The sequence below is a fragment of the Lytechinus variegatus genome, chromosome 5 (assembly GCF_018143015.1).
Source record: "Lytechinus variegatus isolate NC3 chromosome 5, Lvar_3.0, whole genome shotgun sequence".
NCBI lineage: Eukaryota > Metazoa > Echinodermata > Echinoidea > Temnopleuroida > Toxopneustidae > Lytechinus > Lytechinus variegatus.
Window position 1 is genome coordinate 1,765,398 of NC_054744.1, and position 24,339 is coordinate 1,789,736.

The 24,339-nt window shown below is 32.6% G+C and overlaps 1 protein-coding gene across 12 annotated transcripts in view; it reads left to right on the top strand.

The window, feature by feature from the left end:
• LOC121415035 (rho guanine nucleotide exchange factor 18-like) overlaps positions 1-24,339 on the top strand; it is a 172,085-nt gene that overhangs the window by 132,792 nt on the left and 14,954 nt on the right. For all 12 annotated transcript variants that reach the window (XM_041608095.1, XM_041608097.1, XM_041608100.1 and 9 more), the window contains 12 exons: positions 6,330-6,386; positions 9,868-10,012; positions 11,499-11,550; positions 15,984-16,036; positions 16,903-17,076; positions 19,420-19,545; positions 19,871-19,988; positions 20,421-20,482; positions 20,820-20,942; positions 21,193-21,357; positions 22,444-22,627; positions 23,632-23,721. In XM_041608095.1, coding sequence (XP_041464029.1) covers positions 6,330-6,386; positions 9,868-10,012; positions 11,499-11,550; positions 15,984-16,036; positions 16,903-17,076; positions 19,420-19,545; positions 19,871-19,988; positions 20,421-20,482; positions 20,820-20,942; positions 21,193-21,357; positions 22,444-22,627; positions 23,632-23,721 — 1,349 coding nt within the window. The remainder of the gene's footprint in view (positions 1-6,329; positions 6,387-9,867; positions 10,013-11,498; positions 11,551-15,983; positions 16,037-16,902; positions 17,077-19,419; positions 19,546-19,870; positions 19,989-20,420; positions 20,483-20,819; positions 20,943-21,192; positions 21,358-22,443; positions 22,628-23,631; positions 23,722-24,339) is intronic.

Sequence of the window (24,339 nt, forward strand, 5' to 3'; positions counted from 1 at the left end):
TTTTTGTAAATGTTTCTCCTTAGTCTTAGTTTGTGCTTCCCTGCATGTAAATATCAACTCCCTACTTGTGGTCTGGCTTTTAGGTAGGCCGTAGATACTCCTTTGTTTATCTTTTATTATAAAATAAAGGAAAAGAGACTAAAATGAATATTGGTGAACCCCTTTCATAGACTAAAATGGACAGAATTATTATATTTGATTGGATACTAAATTTTTTTTACAGAATTGATGGTAAACAGAAAATAATCTATGAAAGAGTTTGAAGTGATTGGAGTCTCAGTTAACATACTATCCTTGTGACTTCTCTAAAACAGTACATGAGAACTGCAATAAAGTAGTTTGGTTGACATTATCTTTCAAAGCCAGGCTACATGTATCCCACATTAATGCAGCTTCTTCGTCCTAAGTATGATGACATAATTATAGCCTTTAGTCTTATTCACATGTAACCCCGCTCAGATTATATTCACTTAACACAGTACATTTACAAAGCATGATAGTGTCAGCCATTGTTTATATGTGCCTAGATCATATTGTATGTCAAAAACGGGAAGGTGTGATAATGATAAATATATACCCATCTCTGCTTGTTAGATGTACCTTTATACCTTAGTGAATGTAATGAGAGCCCAACCTGACATATCATTCTTTTTAGCACATTTACAAAGATCTTACATTCAACCCTCGGTATTGTAACAAAATTTATTATATACTGTTACAAGACATTAACTCTGTTGTGATATTAAGTTGATTATTTCTGCATTAATTGATGTTCCTGCAAAGGCTTTCAAATTCTGTTTTTATGGTATGCTCATTATGATCCTCATATAGGGGGTATCTTATTGAGCAGTAGATGCTTGCGAGCGTAGCAAATTTGATATTTCGCCAGGATTCATAAAAGGTCGTAAAAAGGCTGCAAAAATATTAATAACAGTGTTCATTGTTGCAAACAGCTTTTATTGTATTCAGAATATCTTTGCAAAACTATTTTTCTGTAGACAGTTGCTTCCATTTATAAACGGTGGTAAATGATGTCACTGAGGTTCTTTTAATTCACCAATAATAGTGCCCAAATTACCAATATAATCTCTACATAAAATTGATCCACTATGAAAAATTGTGTGTCAAACATTTGCGAACATTGTCCCTGTTTTGAAGCAGTTCCAAATAGACTTTGAAACACATTTAAGAGTTTGCGACATTCACCAGAAGAGTTGGCGAATCCAAAATTTGCAAATTTTGTATGCATTCACCACTCAGTGAGATAACCCCTAAGGGTGCCTTCGATGTGAGGTATCTTTTGGATTGTGCTAAAAATGAACAGTTCCAGGGATGGGTTGGAAGGGGAGGGGCACCCATGATAGCTTGTGACTCTGTGTGTTTGTACAATTGTGTAATTGTATATAAAGCTATGAATATTTTTTCAGCACATTTCATCAGTAAACATTGCGTTTGATGTTAAGAACATTTGTGAGCCTGATTGGATTAATTTTTTGCAGGGGTTTGACAGGGTATATCCATACAAAGATTTTCCTTGCTATTGTGTATTTGCTATGTGTCTGTGTCATCTCGTTCGGGAATTTTTGGAACTAATGCCATTGAATGCTCTACACAAAGTGATTTTAGAGTGTACTTTATTTTGCAATGTACTCCCTTTTGGCTTTTATGTTGATATATTGGCTATTGATTGCATGGGTTTGCTGTATATTGATGTGAAAAAATATTATTTTTACCATGATAAAATGACTTTTCTGTAGTGTACAATGTCTTTGGACGATGCTCTCAATTGAATTCCAGGTCCTTGTATTTGATATAAATTCTTTACGGTTTACCCCTAATTCTTTTAATTGTACTTAAAAAAAGACAAAGACAATTAGACATTCATCAAACAAGATCACTGTATCCACAAGAATGCAGGTGAATTCCAAGTAGAATATCTGAACATCATAATATGACCTTTTAATTACCATACTCTATTAGATCAGACTGCTAGAAAACCGCATTGTTTTTTGTTTTTATTTAAGTTTTATACATAGTAACCACATCGTATGTTCGTTATACAGAAGTTGTTCTGATATCAAACCAGATAATAAGATTAGAGCTCAGTAATTATTGACCGTCTGTAGACATTCTTGAAATTCTTTGATGTAGATGTCATAGAAACTCTGCCAGAAAGGTTCATACCCGGCGTCTCATACCTCAGGCTCATTGTTGACATTTAGTTGGGAAAGGTATACCACACAGTCATAATACTGTTGAAAATTTATATTAGAACATTGAATTAGATAGCTGAAGGTCTTGCTTGAAATGGATCCAAATTATTGACAGAATCTAGCTCAGTTTAAATATTTGGTTTTGGGTCATTGCTTAAATAGGTTGTTGAAGAGATTAAGTGTCTCCTAATTATGATAAATGTTCAAGGGAATGCGTAGGGGTCAAGATCAGGCTAGGTATTACAAAGTATCCGTTTTAAATAATATTTTCTGAGTTGATTTAGGTATTTCAGGTAGTGGAAATAGATGAGATTTGGGTAATGGGAATACTGAATGCTGTTCCTTACTTTAGATTTTATATTCCCCCTTTTCACTGAGAGAAAGGAAGGACGTAGAGAGAGAAAGAGAGAATGGGGGGAGGGGTACTTGGAGCTCTGATTTGATAATTATAACCAAAGGAAGGTTTATTCTATTATTGTTTAAGTATAGTTTGACTGAGCCATAAGGTAGAAAATAAAACTATGTTAACCCAAAGTGTGATTTCTAACATCTCTCGATTCACCCCCATGTATTTTGATTTTGTTTTGTATTGGTATGATAAGTAGATTGTGAGGACTTTATTTAGTATATCTGTGCACAATATTAATCATTTTCATATTTTTGCCATATAATTTCACTTTAGTTTGGCAATGCATGCATATATGAACACTGCGGTGCATATCATTTGCTTGTGGCAAAAGCTTCTTTACTTTGCAGCACTTCCTCTAGGGAATGTCTTGGGCTATACTCACATAAATGACTTTTTTTTTGCTCAGATTTGATTTTGATTGCACATCTGATCTCAAATTTTAGCTTATAGTCGAAGCAAATTTTTAAAAACCAGATTATGCTAAACTTGTTAAATTTGTAAAGAGCAGTGAAATTAATAATAATTATAAAGATAGTACTAAACATCTAAGTCTTTAAGTTGAACAGATTTATGTGGTCCCAAATGACTTGACCGAGGGAAGGTTACTTACGTCAGTTACGTGTATGTGTCTTTTTTCATTTGTATAGCCTTTGAGAATCCCTTTGTCTAATGCATTTTTAAAAGTTGTTTCTGTTTTCTTGGTCATTAGTAATCATTACATGTTGTTTTATTGATGGATTGTCAGTGCTAACTGTCTATTGTTTTTATTGACTTAAGTGTGATGCAACACAATACATGTATTTGCATCAGTTACAAAATATTGTGTTGCAATTTTACAATTGATTGATAAATTTTAGTTTTAAGTCTATTCGCACTTGTTTCAAGAAACAAAATTGCAAGCACTCACAAAATTGCAATTAATTGCAAGACATATGATTGATTTAGTACCAAAAATTGACATGTAATTGATCACAAGTTTCTTGCATTTCTCATTTGAAGTGATGCTCTGGGTTTTGTTTATCTGCCGAGAAAAGAAAATGATAGGTGTGTGTCAAGTGAATAATGTGGTATGCTTATATGTAAAGATGTGTCTAATGATGAATTAGGGCTCATTGTCATTCCTTTTTCAGCAATATTTGTGCTGCATGCCGGTTTGTATTATTATCTTTTGTAAATGTACATCAGTGAAGTAGAGATAACAATTTAAATTTGTCAAGTTTTTATTAATGAAGAAAAAATACAATTATTTCGTATATAGTAAGTCATCGTTCATAATTGTTTGTCTGAAGCCTTTTCTCATTGGACCCATCATATGAAGAGTAAGGTTACTGATGAATGATATATGTAGAGCATTTTGGCCAAGTGGATTAGTCTATGGATTTTGAAACAAAGGGTTGTGGGTTCAAATCCCAAACTTCGCTGTGAGAAATTGATCCTAAAAGTGCTGCAGTCAACCCAGCTGATATGAAAGGGGTACATTATTATTAGTAGTAGTAGGAGTAGTAGTAGTTTTATTACTTTTATTAATCATTATTTTTGTATTGAGTTTTGGTGCAGAACTTTTATAACACCTTTGTAAAGGTGTACATTCTGACAAATTTCACTCAAACCTCATATCCTTTTTATTTGGAGGTGCTCATACATTATTTAATATCTATGAAAAAAGTTATACATATTGATGCATTTTTTTTTTAGAATTATAGGGTTTAATTCCTTGCAAGTATTTAGCCATATCACTAAATTACATTATCTGTGCATTTCCGCAATTTATTATAGAGCCAAACAAACAGGAAATTTATATGTTAGATAATTAGAAAACTGTATTTGGAGTTTCAAATTTTTGAGTAGTGGAAGGTCAACTGAATGGAGATAATGAATTCATTTAATGGCATGATCAAGTTTACATTTAGCATTTTATGATATCATATTTACACTCTTAAACAAACAGGAAATTGAAGGGAGTTGATTGTAAATAACCTTTGCTCCAAAGGATTTAAGCAGCAATAGTGTTTTTGAGCCTGAATTAAAATGAATGTTCACGTATTTCTGATAACTGAATTATTTAGGCATATCTTCATTGTTGAATCAATGGAGAAGTTCAATGAAAAGAATGAAACATGATCGTGAATACACACTAGATGCAGGTACGGCTATGTGATCTTGAGATAGAAGAGAATAAAGACCTTTGACAGTGGAATGGATAATTTGTTACAAACCTTTTATACATAAAGCAATGCTAACCGCTTATAGTCCAGCCAGCAAGTTTATACAAACTGACACATGATCCATCCTATAAAGTTACTTCTCTTTTTTTTAAACCAACGGGGGAAATTTAGGATGCTCCAATGTGTTGATGTTCCCTGAAAGTTAGCCGGACTCTGGACTTTTAACAAGGATTAGTGTATTAAACTGCTATTGACGAAAGAGAAATAACTGACGTTGTGATTTGTCAATTTTTTACTGCGTTTTATGACTGCTTGAAGAAGGCAATAGGTTATGGACTTGCAACTCAGTTTTTTGGAGTAGTTTTGCTGGTCCCTGATGAAACATAAACCTCTGTGATCTTTAGACTCTCATTTGGTCTCTGATTTCTGCTCTCCTTTCATACTGTGCTTCTGTGTGGAGTTTATGCATGTCTGAGGTACTTGCAGTTCGTCACTGAGGCGAGGGAGAATATTGTAAAAAAAAACATTTTTCTGAGGATTTTGCACACAATGATAATAATATGATGTGGTTATAAAGACCAGAAGTAAATATCCTGCTTCAGTGCATTCCCAAAATACACTGTCAACACGTCATAGAGAAGGCATTATTATACCACCAATTTTTCTTCACAGTTGTTATATTTATCAAATAAACTATTCAATATACATTAGCGGATGTGGTATTTTAGTTTGGACATACTTGTTTAAAAGCAGCAAGTGGTATATCAGCTATTACAAGGCATGGAGGTCCTACAGCTGTAGATGGTGGCCGTTTGTTGCTGATTCTTCACTAGAACTCATTATTGGACAATACTTGGATTATAATTCTGGATATATCACTTCCAATCTGGATATAATTGGATTAGTCAAAGCATCGATCCTACCATATCCTTCTTATGATCTCATTTTCTTGGATGAACAAAATACAAGGATAAGCGGCAGAGGATAAAGATGTTTTTTTTTGTCTGCATGAGCTGGAGTCAATATTGATGCAAACCAAACAACTTGGACAGAATACAATAAACTAACACAAACTAATCTGTGTACAACTCACCAAGTTTCAACCAATCCAATCCAGTCATCATTGTAGAGGCTTATTCAATCTATCCTCCAACAAATATTTGTTTCATTACTCTAATTCAGAATTAAACAGCTTGGCCTGTCATCAGTTCTTGGCATTTAGTTATCTATGAGTATTGGTCGGTGGAACAATCTACACTAAAAAGACACTTTTGTTTTCCAATTCCTACTGCATCTGCGAGTATAAAAACATATATCTCATTTATGATTGGTACTTTATTCACTGAAGAGTTGGATATAACTCTTTCTCTATGTCTGATGAAAAATGTTGGTTGATCTCCTGAGTCCATTTTTGATAATTCTGTGAAACCTTCCCCCTACCGTACATTCCTGTATGGTATTAGGAACCATGTTGTCGGTGCCAAAGCTTTCCCACCGGCTTTCATTTTCCTTTGATAACATTGCTACTCTTGGTATTGGCAGGACCATCGAAGAGAACGAGGAGAATGATGGCGGACCAGGAAGCCCTCCTAAAACTGGGTAAGTCAAATGTCAAAGAATTTTTTTTTCAAGTGTTGTAAAATTTTACAAAAGACTGTTTCATGAGGTAACTTGTCAAAAGTCTGTCCCATGTCTTTTGACAGGAATCCTCCATTAACGATGCTATGTGTCTTTGCATGGCAGCTTTCTGCAATCCCTATTGTTTTTGTCTTTGATGACAGTGATCATTTGTAATGAAAAGCTGCATAAAGCTGTTTATAAAGCTACACATGTCTAAGACACCGTTGTCATTATACTTTCTAAAACTGGTTTAATGGAAACCGGTTCAGGAAACCAGTTAAGAAGATCGCTTTTTGCTAGTGTTCCCATTTGATCAGGCAAAAGTGGTTTTCAAAATCACTCCACGTAAAGCGTTCTTGTTGCTATGAGAACACTCTCAGTTGGGTGGCATGCTTCGCACAGTGTGTGGAGTAGCGCACTCGAAATATGCGAAGATAATCCAACTGTCATGGTTGCAATGAGTTAATAAATAAATAAAAAAGATCGCTTCTCGAAGAACGGTTGTGTCCTCACACTAAAACCGGTTTCACAAAGCAAGGCGATCTCCAAAACTACATCTCGAGGTGATTTTCCGAACTGGTCTGGAAGATCGCTTCAAGACCGCTTCGACCGTTCTCATTACAAGTTTAATTAGTTTCCACTGAACTAGTTTTAGGGAGGTAATGAGAACATTATCTTAATGAAGAACTGGAGTCTATTCTTGAGAGCTAAATCAGACTCTCAGTCACTGTGATTCCCTTTGGAATATGATCTTAATAGATTGAGAGTAAATGTTATCTATTTGAATGCAAAAGGTGTTTTGTCAAAATTTGATTATGGTTACGAGGATGTCACTCTAGTTAAGCAAAGCATCAGGAAAAATATGAACATGTTATAAAAGTAAAGTCATTTTACATACCACTTTGTGGAGCAACCACGCTCACATCTGATATCAATGAATATAATAATAATTCATACTTTTATTATTTTGTCTTTAAGAAATGTAATTTTTAGTTTTTTCCCAAGAATCCTTGTTTGTTATTCTGTCAGACACATAAAAGCATAAATGTAGAAGGTCCTTATTCAATTAGACCTTTTGATAGTTAACTGTAGATATAGGCTACAAAATAAAATCATTGCAGTGGCATATTTAGTCAGGGGACTAAGAGGGAAATCCCCCTCTATAGAGAATTACTCAATGAACATACATCATAATAATAGATAAATCTTACAAAGTTTTATTCTGCCTCCCCTCTGTTTTCAGATTCGTTAATCCTTGATCTGCCCTTCATTATGTTTCCTGTATCTGTTTTAGTTCCTTAATTTCAATGTTTCCATTTTGCTTTTAATGATTTCAATTTAGTCTGTTTGTAGCCATACATAGAGAAGAAGGATAAAATTCATTTGAAATTTGCCATTATTACAAACCAATGGTAGTGACTGCCTGGAATGAGTAATAATGAACTTTGAAAAGTACACTTCAAATGAACTTCTGCACCAAGATTGAATTGTGTGATACATTATTTCTTATGGTATCATTTGTGTGACTCACAGTGTATGATTCATTCTTCATTCAATGGCCTATGGATACTTCAGAATGAAGGGCCATAATATATCAGTCCACCATACCTTTATCATACCAGACATAATTTTACAATGCATAACAATGTCATTGTATTAAGAATGAAATATTTAGAACTGAATCTAAGTAGACATTCTTCAAATTCCTCTGATGATTTCATATATGTAAATGACAGATCAATGATTTATATGGTAAATTTATTAGATATTGAAATGAAATATCCAGACCATCAATGTAAAAATTGTTAGTGCAATGCATTTCCAAAGCAGCACTTGTCATTTGCATAGCAAATTTCTTAATGATGCTGATAATCTTGATATAACTAGTAATAAATATATATCATAGTAATAAAAGTGAGATATATACTAGTAATGGAAGTGATATAACAACAAAATTAACCATTAATGGTGACGACACCAACTGTGATAGTATATCTATATCACACATATATGTGTGAACAAAGTTATGATTTATTAGTGTTTTCAACAATTGGCTCAGAATTTTCTTTCCCCTACCTATAAAATCTCTTGGGGATGTTATTATCTAGTACTCAATATTATTCAATCTTTTATGAAATGGTATTTACATGGGTAGATGCAATACCATACTCATATTTCTGTTCTTTGGACCCTGTGAAAAGTTAATAAGGTTTACCTTCTTTTAAGAGTAAACCTGTAAACTAGCACATTAAAGCAGAAATTTCTCAAAGCAACATACTGTTTTTTCCCCAAGTATCAAACTGTCTACTACAGTGTGTATCATAAAACATCCTACAAAATATAATCCACTTTCGAATTTGATATCAGGGATATTTATTCGCCTATAAAACTTTCTTTAAAACGCATATGACAAATGATTGTAGTACAGTAATAGAATGAAATAGGACAGATTATAATTTCTATTTTAAGTTTTCTTAACTTTTCATTAAAATAAGTTTCAAAATATTTTTTTTGGTAGAGTGGATTGAATATTGAAATATTTCAATAACATGAATAAAACATTTTATACCATTTGATGTAAATAATTGATTATGTGTTTATTCATTATTGATTATTCAATGTGAAAGGAAATTGTGGATTATCCTTATCCTATCTGATAGAGTGAAGAAAAGTCAAACATGATATTTTGGAAGATAAAATTGGCCTGTTGAGAATGATGAAAATATTGATTATCTTGAATCACTATTATTCCTTTGTTTATCTTTGTTGTACATGGCCATCAGATAATGTCAACTTTATCAATATCTGTCTAAAGGGTATAGACTTGTTAAAGCTATTTTGCAAATGCAATCCATTAGTTTGTGTATATGATATGACTGCAGATTTTCATTCTACTGAGATTCACTACACAACGCAAAAAGATATCCTGAAAATGACTATTGTATATTATAAAACAAGTACAAGAATGTAAGTGATTCAACGTGTCAAATGGAATGCATGTGTTAATGTTCTGTTGCATTCTAATTGTTGAGATCTCTTATAGCTGCAATAATTTGGGGTATTCTTCATTGATTTTAAAATTGATTTTCTTTTAATAAGGCTAAATTGAACATTTTGCTAAGAAATATTTTAGTTTCTCATCAAGCGTGTCAGTCATTCTGTATTATGTTTGAATTGTTTCTTGTTCTCTTGCCGTTCATCTTCTTACAGTACTGAACCTCTTTGGAGATGTTCTTTTAATAAGGCTAAATTGAACATTTTGCTAAGAAATATTTTAGTTTCTCATCAAGCGTGTCAGTCATTCTGTATTATGTTTGAATTGTTTCTTGTTCTCTTGCTGTTCATCTTCTTACAGTACTGAACCTCTTTGGAGAGCTGCAGAATTTTACAAAAACCTACAAGCAATGCATATTTTGATTGTTGTTCTAAAATGACTCATTTTCTTATATCACTCCTCTAGACTGGGTAACAACAACATCAGTTATTCTGTGGAGTCATTGGATGAGGTCGGTGCATCAACGGAGACATGGGAGTTTATGGAAGATGAAGACTTGGTCACTCAAGGACCGGAACCAGAGTCATGGAGTGTCATGGCAGAAAAGAAGGTATGGTCACCTTTGACCCTCCAGCTTTCCACCATCTATGATGTGAATTTTAAACAAAAACAATTGATTAAGGTTTTTACAGGAATTTACTTTGAAACATAAAACCAGGGTATTGATATATCCTCATCTTTTGATGTATTCATACTGCCTCAAGTTTCCAGTTATTTTCTGATATATCCTGTATTGCCCTCATCTATCTCAATCAGAAATACCTAGGCCCCATTGTATAAAAGGTACTATTATGGTAAATTTGCCATCTAATGGAATCCTTGATTCTGATTGGCTATTGATCATTGTTACCATGGTAGTTACCATTGGATGACAAAGTTACTATGTACCATATTTATGTAACTTTTATGCAACCGGGCCCAGGTGATTTTTGCAGTGTGAAAGCAAATTACATTTTGAATCTCACGCCTTGCCTGCTTATCAGACCATACTGTACATGCATGCTTGTAAATTACCCAAAATAGTGTGCTTTGGGTCAGTATGAATGCAGAAAATGAAGAAGTGTTGGATTAGGAATTTTTTTGTCTTTGCATGTACTCCCATTATTTGTACAATATAATCATATTTTGGTAAAAGATATTCAGTTGCACATACTTGCCTATTTCCATTTTACAATCCCTTCAGACAAAATTCTTATTTACAATAATTCATATTTATTGTAGTTTTCAGTAATTTTTAGAAAGATATATTCTGCTACACATCACAAACACAAATACATTTGCCAAAGTTTGTATCTTACTACTCAACATCCCTTCATCTGGTCAATATTGTTGAAACCTTGTAAGCATAAACCTATATCCTTCATCTAAATAAACCTGATAATATGCTGAATAAATAGATCCATATTTTGAACTTGATATTGAAAAGAAAAAGAAAGAGTGAGGCCTTGATGCGTGTTAAAACAAGATAAGCCAGAGACTGTCTAATGACTTGGAAACTAGGAGACTTGTCTTAATATCATAATCTAGGTCAGGCTGTGACTGAGAAAGATATGAGATCTTATGTGACTCAAACTCAAATTAGAGTCTACATTTATCTCTCACATATGGGAGGGGAACATTCTTGAAGGCTATAGGAAAGATTCAATGCAGGTTTTAATGTAGATTTTCATGACATGTAGTATAGCATTATAAAAATATATTTGTGTGTGGCCATCATGCAGGTAAATATGAATGTGTGCTATTTTTATAAAGTGTACTTTGTTTTACTTTCATCTGTATATTTTTGTATGTGAATGCATTCACTCTTTTCCTATTCTAGGTGAAATTAGTTGGATGTCTTTTTATCCCCATGCCTCTATGAGAGGTTGGGTATAGCTTATGAGGTTGTATTATGCACTGATATAGCAACGCTCATGAGACATCACAACATATTGAAGCAATTTATCCTCTACATGGAAATGCTTGAGTTGTATCAGTCACGTTCCATCGTTTTATCTTTGGAATATTGAATTTTTTTGTGATTTTCTTTGTAATAGACCATGAAGAAGATGAGTAGTAAAGAAATCAAACGCCAGGATGTAATCTTTGGTAAGTATATTCTTGATGGTCACATACTATTAATTGCAGTTGTGACCTTGTTTTCCAAAAATATTACTTGCTAATGAGATGTTTGAATCATTTCAAGAAATATGGGAAGGTTTTTGTGCCTCCCCCTCTCTGGGTGGTTGCCAAATATTGTGCCATTTTTTCCCCTCGAGATAGTTAGCTATTTGAAGGAAATTAGCTCAGAGATGCATATGGACATGACAATAAACTGACTAGATACGATTGATGAATCAGAATATACCTTTGTTTGTATGTACGCAATTTGAAGTGACATTGTAATTAGACTGAAAAAGTTTTGAAAGATTATTATTTTTAGTAAAGAAACCCTCTAAAGTCAGATATAAAGGATCTGTTACAAGAAACTTCAAATTGCTTGGAAGTAAATAAGTATTGCTGGACCGCTGTTTACTGTCACAATCAAGTTTATTACATTCTGTTGCAAAAACAAACTACTAATAATTATTTATACATTTTTTATTAGTTGCAAGACTTCAAGATTTAGAGCTTTTATGTTTCTTCATTTTCCTTTAGTTGTCACTGCTGTATCAACTGCCAGGCCAGTGATATATACTAACAAATGTTCTCAAATGAAGTATCTTATTGTAACAATGCATCGTATTTAGTTTTCCACAACTCCACATTACTCCATAGTTGACAATTTTAGTATCTATGAATTGAGGGAATTCTCTTGATTAGAATGCATTTATTGTCATTAATTTTAAAGTAATGATAACTAGACATTCTGCATGTACCTGTAATATTAAGACGAAAAATATATGTGGCTAATAATATTCCAAGACATTCTTTTTTTATCATTTTAATACTGATCAGAGGGCTATAAACATATACTAGATGTTCATAATAGGACAATATGAATGGAATGCATTTAAAAAAATAGAAAATGGGTTCAGATAGAAGAAGATAAATGCAAGGAAAGGCACAGTCAGTGAAAGGAAATGGAGTTCATTGACATGAAATCTGACAAGATATTGCATTTCAAATTCACTCATTGAGATGGTCTGTTTACTCCCTATGGTCACTATCTGATACTTGTTCTGTGTAATTCTACTGTATTTAACTTTACTACAGGTAGTTGAACTGTTAAGGGGTGCCTGTATGAGAAAATAAATAAGGAAATTGTAGTATTGTTTTCAAATTGAAAGTGCCTGTTGCCAAACTGCCAAATTTTGGCCAGATCTATACAATGTTATTAACAATTATACTCAGTTATTAACAATTTGGCTGTGTGATTATGAATTCATAAATCCAGTTGGATGTAGGTTTCCATATGATATGGGAGCATTGTTTTAGACTGAAGTAAATATCCAAGCAAATAGTTATGATGTATAATGAATGCAGAAATGAATTTTCTTTTCAAAAGTAACAGACAATTAGAAAACCGATTTCCTTTAAATCTACAAGTGAGATCTTAGAAAAAAAACAGTGTAGTATTGTGTAAAATAAAGTTTGTAAATGAAATCACTTAGAAAAGAACAAAATACACTTTTGTTGACCATAGATGTGCAACTTACGCACATGAATTTTGAAATGCAGATTTATTTTTACATAATTCAAAGATCAATAAGATTAAGACTGAAATACTAAAAAAGTCAATATAACTAATGCTCTTCATTCCAAAAAGAGTTTTATTATCTTAATTGTATAGATATCTGTTCACCTGGATTCAATTTTTTGAAAGGATATTTTTATTTACTTTTCATTCCCTAATGATTTTGCAGATTATTTATTTTCCTGTGAAATCACAGCTATTTGTTAATACTTTATTTGAATATGAAGTAGATACTCAGTTATTAACAATTTGGCTGTGTGATTATGAATTCATAAATCCAGTTGGATGTAGGTTTCCATATGATATGGGAGCATTGTTTTAGAATGAAATGAATATCCAAGCAAATAGTTATGATGTATAATGAATGCGGAAATGATTTTTCTTTTCAAAAGTAACAGACAATTAGAAAACCGATTTCCTTTAAATCTACAAGTGAGATCTTAGAAAAAAAAACAGTGTAGTATTGTGTAAAATAAAGTTTGTAAATGAAATCACTTAGAAAAGAACAAAATACACTTTTGTTGACCATAGATGTGCAACTTACGCACATGAATTTTGAAATGCAGATTTATTTTTACATAATTCAAAGATCAATAAGATTAAGACTGAAATACTAAAAAAGTCAATATAACTAATGCTCTTCATTCCAAAAAGAGTTTTATTATCTTAATTGTATAGATATCTGTTCACCTGGATTCAATTTTTTGAAAGGATATTTTTATTTACTTTTCATTCCCTAATGATTTTGCAGATTATTTATTTTCCTGTGAAATCACAGCTATTTGTTAATACTTTATTTGAATATGAAGTAGATATCCTTTTGAAATGTAACCATAGAAATACAATTTAACAGTTTAATTGTTTTTTTATCCACCAAATATCTTTGTATTGTCTCCTTTAACTCATTTATTACACCACTGGGAATATTCATGCACCCCTCTGTATTTGACCCCACAAGGTCATTACAAGGTCAAATAATTGCTAGCATTTCAGTCATTGATCTTCCAACTTTGACAAAGAACATTAGTTTCACACGCGAAATGTGATATTTTGTTATTTTCTAGGTTAAAGAGAATGAAATAAAACTGATTGATGAACTTACCTCCCACTTATAGATTGATTTTGTAGAAAGCCATATATTAATACAACTCTGGTAGTTGTCAGCCATTTTACTGGGGAATAAAAATCACTGTTTATCCTAACCAAAATATGATGAAGTATTGAAGATATTATAGATACCATACAACATTAAACAGGATACACTATTAAAGAGATTAAGAAAGAAAAGTGATTAACTAAATGCCACATTTAGATTGCTTTCGCAATCTTTTAATACGATTCGGGTAGTTGTCAGCAAATTTGTTTTGTTTTTCCTAGCCTGTATGAAAATATTTTTATATGATGAAGTATTATAGATACCATACAACATTGCATGCCATGCGATGAAATTTTTTAAACAGTGGCAAGAGAGCAAAATTCAACCTTCTTAAATTAAATATTTTGTGACAGATTTTTTAATAATATCCAGAAAATGGTTTCCCCTTTTTCCTTTCATTTCTTTTTTCTTCTGCTTTTTGTCTCACCTGCGAAGCAAAGTGAGACTATAGGCGCCGCTTTTCCGACGGCGACGGCGGCGGCGTCAACATCAAATCTTAACCTGAGGTTAAGTTTTTGAAATGATGTCATAACTTAGAAAGTATATGGACCTAGTTAATAAAACTTGGCCATAAGGTTAATCAAGTATTACTGAATATCCTATTAGAGTTTCATGTCACATGACCAAGGTCAAAGGTCATTTAGGGTCAATGAACTTAGACCATGTTGGAGGAATCAACATCGAAATCTTAACCTGAGGTTAAGTTTTTGAAATGTCATCATAACTTAGAAAATATATGGACCTAGTTCATGAAACTTGGACATAAGGTTAATCAAGTATCACTGAACATCCTGCATGAGTTTCACGTCACATGACCAAGGTCAAAGGTCATTTAGGGTCAATGAACTTTGGCCGAATTGGGGATATCTGTTGAATTCCCATCATAACTTTGAAAGTTTATGGATCTGATTCATGAAACTTGGACATAATAGTAATCAAGCATCACTGAAAATTTTGTGCAAGTTTCAGGTCTCATGATTAAGGTCAAAGGTCATTTAGGGTCAATGAACTTTGGCCGAATCGGGGTATCTGTTGAATTACCATCATAACTTTGAAAGTTTATTGGTCTAGTTCATTAAACTTGGACATTAGAGTAATCAAGTATCACTGAACATCCTGTGCGCGTTTCAGGTCACATGACCAAGGTCAAAGGTCATTGAACTTTGGCCGAATTGGGTGTATCTGTTGAATTACCATCATAACTTTGAAAGTTTATGGATCTGATTCATGAAACTTGTACATAAGAGTAATCAAGTATCACTGAACATCCTGTTTGAGTTTCAGGTCACATGACCAAGGTCAAAGGTCATGTAAGGTCAATGAACTTTGGCCATGTTGGGGTTTTTTGTTGAATAACCATCATATCTCTGTAAGTTTATTGGTCTAGTTCATAAAAAGTGGACATAAGAGTAACCATGTATCACTGAACATCTTGTGCGAGTTAGAGTAGTATTCAAAGTCAGCACTGCTGCTATATTGAACCGCGTGATGCAGGTGAGACGGCCAGAGGCATTCCACTTGTTTCCCTTCTTAGCCTTGGAACTTTTGTGTGTGTGGGGGGAGGGGGGCAAGGGGGCAATAATATTTGAAACAAAAACATAGAACCCCCACTATACCCTAGTCCTATAATGTATCATGAGATAGATTTGTTTAATATTTCATCTTCATTGTTTTCATTCTTTGAAACAGAATTTATCAAGACTGAAAAGCATCATTTAAGGACGCTGAAAATCATGCAGAAGGTAGGTTAAACAAAGTAATGATTAACCGTCCTAAAACCCCAAATAAATCACCTAAAATGAATATTAGGATTTTTATCGAGCATATCCTAGGCTTCAAAATGATAATTTAGCGCCAAAATTCATCAAGAATACCTAACACTGGATTTAATACAGATAGGCTCAGTGAGAGATTTAACAATAAGAAGAAAACAAGCTGTTCCCAAAAATGGTTTCAAAGATTGAAAGTCTTTTATCATGTATTTAGTTATCTCTACAACTCAAAATTTTGGCAGTATGAAATTAACAATTACTCTTCAGATAATTAAATTTTTCTTATTGAAAAACCGAAATACAATTCTGATTATTTATAGAGAACCTTCCTGGTGACTTATTGTGGGATTTTTGAGAGGTTGATGACATTTATCCTATACCTGTTACAAATATGCAATAAACTAGCTAAACAGGGCTATATCAAATTAGAGCTTATAAATAGTTTTATAAAACCCTACCTTGAGGCAATGAAACTCTATATTTTAAAACGTATATTATCTTAAACATGGCTGCCATAAACCTGTTTAAAGGGGGGGGGGGGGCTAATGGGCAGATGGGTGTTCTATACAGGTAGAGTAGGTTTGATATTACTATGTAAGTATTGTATATCCTAAGGGTGTTGCTAGAAAATATTTGCTACCAATTACAAATTTATGATAGAAATTGATATATCAGTTATACCTAGAGCAAATTGCTTGTAACAACTTTTTGCAAGAATATGACCAACAATCAAGTGCAATTAAAATTGACATGCAGTTGATTTCAAGTTCTTTTGCAATGGCCGAGTAGACTAATAAATTGAAATTGAATTGTGATGTATTTATCCTTTTCTCTAGATTTTCAGTTATGGGATGCAGAATGAACTACACATGGACCAGGGACTTATTAAGAAAGTATTTCCTATGTTAGATGAGATCGTTGATATTGCTTCAAAGTTCTACGACAGACTTCAGAAGAGACAGAAGGAAGCTGAAGTCATTGAGAGAATAGGGGATATCCTCGTTGATCAGGTAAATGATACATAGATCTTTATCATCCTCAAATTGGCAATAACAAGCATTATAAAGGACTCACCAACCAGCAGCCTTCATAGCCCCATCTCGAGTCCTCAAGTATCCATATCTGGCTAGGTTTATTACCCATAATGCATCATTCAGAGCAGTGTTGTCTTATGATGATTATAGGCCTACTTGAATTATAATGCACTAATCCACTACTCTCAATACTATCATACCACACTAATTATAATACCTAGTAGCAAAACAGGTACTTTTCCTCTCAAAAACTTTTTAGTTTTATTGCAAAAATGATGATATAGGCTCATTTATTCTCTGTACTTCTAAAAGTTATCTAGACAGGTCTATATCATGACTTTCTATCTAGGTCACACAGTCAATAAGAGACTATATATGGTGTTGGTTAGTTCATTTTCCTAAAATATATTCAATTTTAATCTATAATTCCCTTTGAGAAATGTCTTTACTCTCATCAGAATCATGAAATGAAATATTACAATCTTAATCACTTTTCTACCAGAAAATCAAGGAAAATGAATTGATGTGCTTTATGGATGTCTTCAGTTTAACATCTGGCTTAAATAGTTAACGTAATTAAGAAAACAAAGTTAAAGGAGTACTCCTGTCAAAAATGAACAGGAGTCTGAATCATTAGATTTAAACAAACAAAAAACACTGAAAATTTTGTTAAAAATTTGATAAAAAGGTATGGAATGTTAGAGTTGCATTATTTTGATGAAACTGTTGTATATTTTTATGTATATTATTATAGGAGCGCCTTGAGCACCTAACAAGGTGGATATGTGCACAATATAAATATCCTTTATTATTATTATTAACAATATATGCAGTGAGTCAGCTGATAACATAATATTCCCAGTTTCTCTTTTGCACTTTATTATATGAAATGATAATCTTTGCTCCAAATTGATTCATAATCTATTTTTATATGCCCTCTATGTCAGCACATTTAACATAAGTGGTATACTGACAAAAACCTCATTTCTCTTTTTAAAAATAATAAAGAGTTTTGTTCAAATAACTGACACCTAAGTGAACTCTGATTATATGTATATCAATCTTGCAATGCAAAACATCGCTGAAGAAGACATCCACTAAATCCTCCTCGTGAAATGAGTTGATACTAAATATGGCCTTCATAGAAATCTGGCACTGTAATGTGATTCTGACTGATTGTGATATTAAGGCTCATGTGGTCATTTCTAGCGATGCGTCCTACCTCATCCTGATTCACTACATTTTTCTGTAAAAACATTAATTGTATTAGAGAATAAATGACTGGGGCATCAAAATTGTTATTTTTTTCATTAGTGTAGTAAACCCCCCAAAATGAGGGGGGGGGGGTACAACATGGTATCTCTGACAAAGTTTGTTTTTCAAAAATCAACCTTTTTAGATTGAAATTCATTTTGCAATAGACTTATACATTTATTCAGAAAATAGCATCACATCTTACCCTTTTTCCCGTAATTTTTTTTCTTTCTCTTTTTTCTTCATCCTTTTGTTTTTCTTGGTCAAAGACTTTTTTAGGGGGGGTGGATGCATGGCCCCTAAAGCTCTCGCCACCCCATCTGTATGCCAGCGATTCCTTTATCGATAGTAATTAAGATGATCTTTGAATGTTTTCAGGGAAGATAGAATAGCCATCACCACATATAGTGCTTAGTAAAATGACTAGTAGCCAGAAGGATTGTTAAGATGTTCTTGGTTATTATAAAAGAACAACAACTAGTCCTTCAATGATTACTATACATGGCAACAAAATCAAACTTCAGAAATAATGGCAGTGCTTATGCTGTTATCATTTTATTTTGGTTATTTTAAGTTATTTTTTCCAATGCAGGCCTTGAGCACCATATTTTTATCTACCCATTATAGTTAGTTGAGAGATATGCAGCCATGTGATGAACTTCTTTATCATGCAAACCTCACCCATAGTCAAACTTTGGTTTTTAGAATACATTTCATGTTCCTCAGTTCTAGCCATGTTTCAACTTCGTTAGTTTTATGAATCATGAGTTAACAAAATCTTTTGATTACAGTATCATAGAAATGCCTGTGTGCAAAATGATTGATGTATACATTATATTCTTTTCATTTTTGTTATGATGTTTAGTTTGATGGTGAGAATGGGGACAGAATGATGATGGCATATGGATGTTTGTGTAGTCAACAAAATGAAGCTAAAAGATTCTTGATTTTGTTTTGATGTTTAGTTTGATGGTGAGAATGGGGACAGGGTGATGATGGCATATGGATGTTTGTGCAGTCAACAAAATGAAGCTAAAAGATTCTTGTTTTTGTTTTGATGTTTAGTTTGATGGTGAGAATGGGGACAGGATGATGATGGCCTATGGATGTTTGTGTAGTCAACAAAATGAAGCTAAAGCAGTCTATAAAGATCTCACCAAGACAGATAAAAGATTCCAGGCTTTCATCAAGGTAAGAATTCATCACATTTATTCTGTATATCATATGATTTTAAATCTGGACCATTATGATGATTCACATACTTTTGAAAAAGGTATGTCCATTTCCACTTTTCTGCAAATATTTTGAAAATATTAATACTTAAAACTGAGCTTCTAAACCAATGTCTACATGTTTGTCAGTGTTTGATGTCTCCACTTCTCTCACAGTTTTTCTCCCCCCCTTATCCTTTCTCTTCCCGAATATGTCTCCTTCCTTTCTAAGATACCATAGAGAAATTTATCTGTTAGCTATCCTACATGACTAATAATCAATGTATTGATGTTTTTATTACCAGAAATGCAGTACCAATGCCCTGTGTAGGAGATGGACCATACCAGAATGCATTCTTAGTGTCAGCTCTAGACTCACCAAATATCAGCTTCTTATAGAGGCTATCATTAAACCAACCAAAGGTGGGCTCTTATTTAATTTGATGTAGTCATTAAGTTATGGACACTCTTCAAACTCTGCAATGTTGTAGGCAAGATCTATTCCTGTGAAATCAGAGGTTTATAATGTTTTATTACATGACTGTATAATCTATATGATTCCATCTCACAGCAAAATATAGAATGGCATTATAGGAAAATGTGTGTGTGGGGGATCATTTTCCCTTAGGTCTTTATTTATATCATGCAAATTTCATTCATTTAGATTTGATTGACCTGCTTTTTTGCAGGCTTTACGGAGTAATAGAATAATCAACTATTCAAACAGATTTTGCAATGACGTATATGATATAAAACAATGATGGGATATGATTAATGTTATTGATATATTTTATTCTGATTTTCAAGATTTCTGAATTTTTATTGTACTCATCTCTCCATTATTTTCATCTGCAGCAATCAAAGCCACTGACAAAATAGACACACATGACCTTACAAGGGCATTGGAATTGGTCAAGGTAAATAACATCTTGTATATATGAGAGTGATGATGATGGTGAAGAAGAGGGGGAGATGGATTAGGGGAGGAGGAAGAAGAAAGGAGGGGCCAGAATATGGGGAAAGAGGAGACGGTGAAGAAGAACAAGGTTTATGACAATGATGTTGATGATGATGATTGTGGAGAGGAATAGAATGAAGATGAAGAAAGGGAAGGAAAAGGAGAAGGAGGAGGAGGAGATCGATAAAGAATAAGAAAAGGAAGAAGATTGATTGCTTAAGTAAAGTAGATTCTTGAGGTCTTGAAAATGTTGGTGAAATTAGATTCAGTGAACCTGCTCTGTTTCTTTCTTGCAGGCAATATGTCATGATGTTAACATGCAAGTACAAGAGAGAGAACGATGGCAAAGACTAATGGAGATATACAACAAGACAGAAGCAAGATCTACAGGAACACTCAAAAGTGGCAAGAAATTCAAGGTAATATTCATTAATTAATCATTCTTTAATTGATGAATTGATTTCTTTCTTTCTTCTCTCTTTCTATTCTTTTCATTATTTCTTTCAGACGAAGACATGATTTTATATACAATGTGCTTTTGTTCAGAAGTAAAAAAAATCATAAAAAAGAAACAAAATACATTAGAGGATTTACATGAAATGAAACAATTTCTAATAATTAGACATCAGAGGAGACATTCATTATGCAAATTTGTTTCGTTTCTCACAGAAATCTGATTTACTTGCAAATCGCAAGCTAAGACATGAAGGTGAGCTTTATTGGAAGAATGCAAGAGCTAAACTGACTGAAGTTCATGGGGTGCTTCTAACGGATGTTCTTCTTCTTCTGACTGAGAATAATGGAAAGTATACATTTGCCTCACAGGATAACAAGGTAAGATTCATTTCCTTATTGTCTCTAAACCTTTTAATGATATTCCAATAGTATTTTACAATAATACACTTATACCTTTTTCAATGATAATGCTGCATGTTTTATGAAAAATAACTTTTTCCAATCATTGTTGAAATAAAATGATGCTCCATAGACATGTTAGGCCTTGTATACCTAATATGATTTAATTGTAGGCCATGTGGCCAATGAAACGCTGCAAATTGATGTCCGTAAAAGGGCAATATGATATATTGATTGCAACAATGATAACAGTTTAAATTTTCCCTTTCTTACATATTCTCACATAATTCTGGATGGAATAATAGCATGCTAAATATTGCCCTCATCCTTTCTTTTTATCATATTTCTACAAACATAAAGTAATCTGGGTCATTTTGGAGACATCACAAAGTGCTTTCAATACTGTATCAGAAAAAAATGAAAAAAATAATGTTTTCATTAATATTGGCCATATTGCCCTTTTATTTTCTGGATGATGAAATGTCACTGAGGATAAATAGTTCTGTAGTATGTATTGTTCTGCATGTTTTGTTCAGTTCTGTATGTATGTTGCTACAATGAATGATATTCTATCTACTGGATAATTGGCCTGCATTACTTGAAAAAATATTCAACATCTCATTTATGTGAACTGCACATTTACTTGAACGGATTCCCAATTATATTCCCAGACTTTTTACATAAAGCAAACCAGTTACAAAAGTTATATTTGCTGAAAACGTCTCTCATTTAAGGTTGGTTTTGTTTGGAGGAGGGGGAGGGGTGTGTCTTGAAATGTAATTCTTCCCATTTCTAATTATTCATTGGTTTTACACTGTCATACCACTGTTTGGCCATTGTCCATGTGCTTTTCAACCAATTTAACACATCTTGATTTCAATATAAAACTATTTTTTAATGGAACTTACCCTGAGCCACATCTCTTGTTATAGGGCTTAATGGGTTAAAGGTTCTAACATAACATTGAATTCCATGATGTTGAATTTATTGTTGGTTTACAATTTTGTAAAAAGAGAGAAGTGAATTATTCTGATGGAAATAATTTTTTTTTTCAAATTTTTTCAGCCTCCTGTGATTCCACTGTTCAAGTTGATGGTTAGAGATGTAGCTATTGATCCAAAGAGCGTTTACCTCATCAGTCAGAACAAGGCTGGTCCTGAGATGTATGAAGTCATGTGTACGTCTGAACATGCTCGAGGAGAGTGGAAGAAGAGACTGTTAGAAGCCATTGAACAATGTCCAGCAGATGGTAAGATTTCTTGAAGATTTGGATGCGTTCATGTATAAACCAGACACTGTGGAAAGCATTGAATCTTATTGTACCAATGTTTAAAATGTTGTTAGTCACTTGTTTAAAGGGTAAGTTCACCTTGAAAAAACTTTGTTGTAAAAAAAAAATAGAAAATAAAAATTATTGATAAAGATTGAAGAAAATCCATGAAAGAGTAAGAAAGTTATTAAATTTTAAGTTTTTGGATTTGTGACATCATGAACAAGCAGCTGCCCCATATGTTATGTAATATAAAATGCATAAATTTCATTTTTTTCAATAGTTCCTGATGACTTAGTTTTCTTTTCTTTTTAGGAATAGGTGTGAAATGATTTGTCTATAGATGTACTGAAGGTACAATATAACATTTTCCAATTTTCTGAGAAAATTACATTCATTGATCAATTACCATATGATATGTAGGAAAGCTGCTCACATATGATGTCACAAATCAAATAATTAAAATTGTAATAACTTATTTTATTCTTTGATGGATTTTTCTCTAAGCTTCGGCAGAATTTTTAATTTATTTTTGCTGCTATTTTTACAACAAATTTTTTGTTGGAGTGCACTTGCCCTTAAATGATTGTTGGTACACAGAAGTTGTTAAATAATATTATTACCTTTTAAACCATCTACATATATGAAAACTCTTGAAAGATAGAGCTGAACTTCCCTTTTGCCTTTTTTTTCAAAGATTTTAATATAGAAAATAATCATGAACCAATTCAAATAAATCATAAAAATGATAATTCAACATGAGGAATCAAATAAAGAGTTGCATAACAACGATGATGTATCACTGTTGATTGGAAACAGGCAAACTTTAAGATCTCATTACATTTTCTTTTAATTTTACATCTATTTTCAATGTACCTGTTTTATTTTTCTTTACTTATTTCAATGATCTTATTATTGGTGGAGTTGACCTTAAAATGAGTGAGTTTTTTTGTTTTTGAAAATGGTTGTTTTCCCCCATTTAGATCCAGTTGACTCAGGAATAGACAATAATAATGAGGAAGAAGAAAAGAAGAAAGCTGAAGAGAGGGCACTCAGAATGAAGAAACTTCTTGGTAAGTAATCAAGGATCTGTAGTGAAGACACTTCATTTTATTTCAGTACAAATAAAAACAAATATTATTCATTACTTTCATGCATATTTCAAATATGCTATATTAAGAAATGAAAATTAGTGAAATAATGTATATTTGTCTATTACGTGGTCAGTAGAAGAATAAATGGTACAGTTGCAAAACTTATATTGGTCTGTATAAGTTAACTAAATTATACAAGGGTTTATCAATATAACATGTAACGGCATTGAAATTGTTAGTGCACAATTTCTCAATACAACCTGACTGATGTCAAACAGTCACTCATTATACTGTGCGTATCAAAAAAAAGTTTACACTTAGAAAAAATTCTGTAAAATTATATATTTGTAATATCGTGAAGATTTTTCCACATTTTAACATTGGTACCGATCCATTTAAGCAAATGAGGATATAACTGTCGAAAAATATTTCCACTTGAGTGAGCACCACTTACTTTTGAAAAGTTAGTGAAAAATGATTTGGGCAGAACTTTAAAATAGTTATGTGAATAAAAGTAGACCTTAATCATGAAGAACACATAGAATTTAGCTAGTAAATTGATTTGAAGATATCTTCTACCTTTTTTTAACCTGTTTC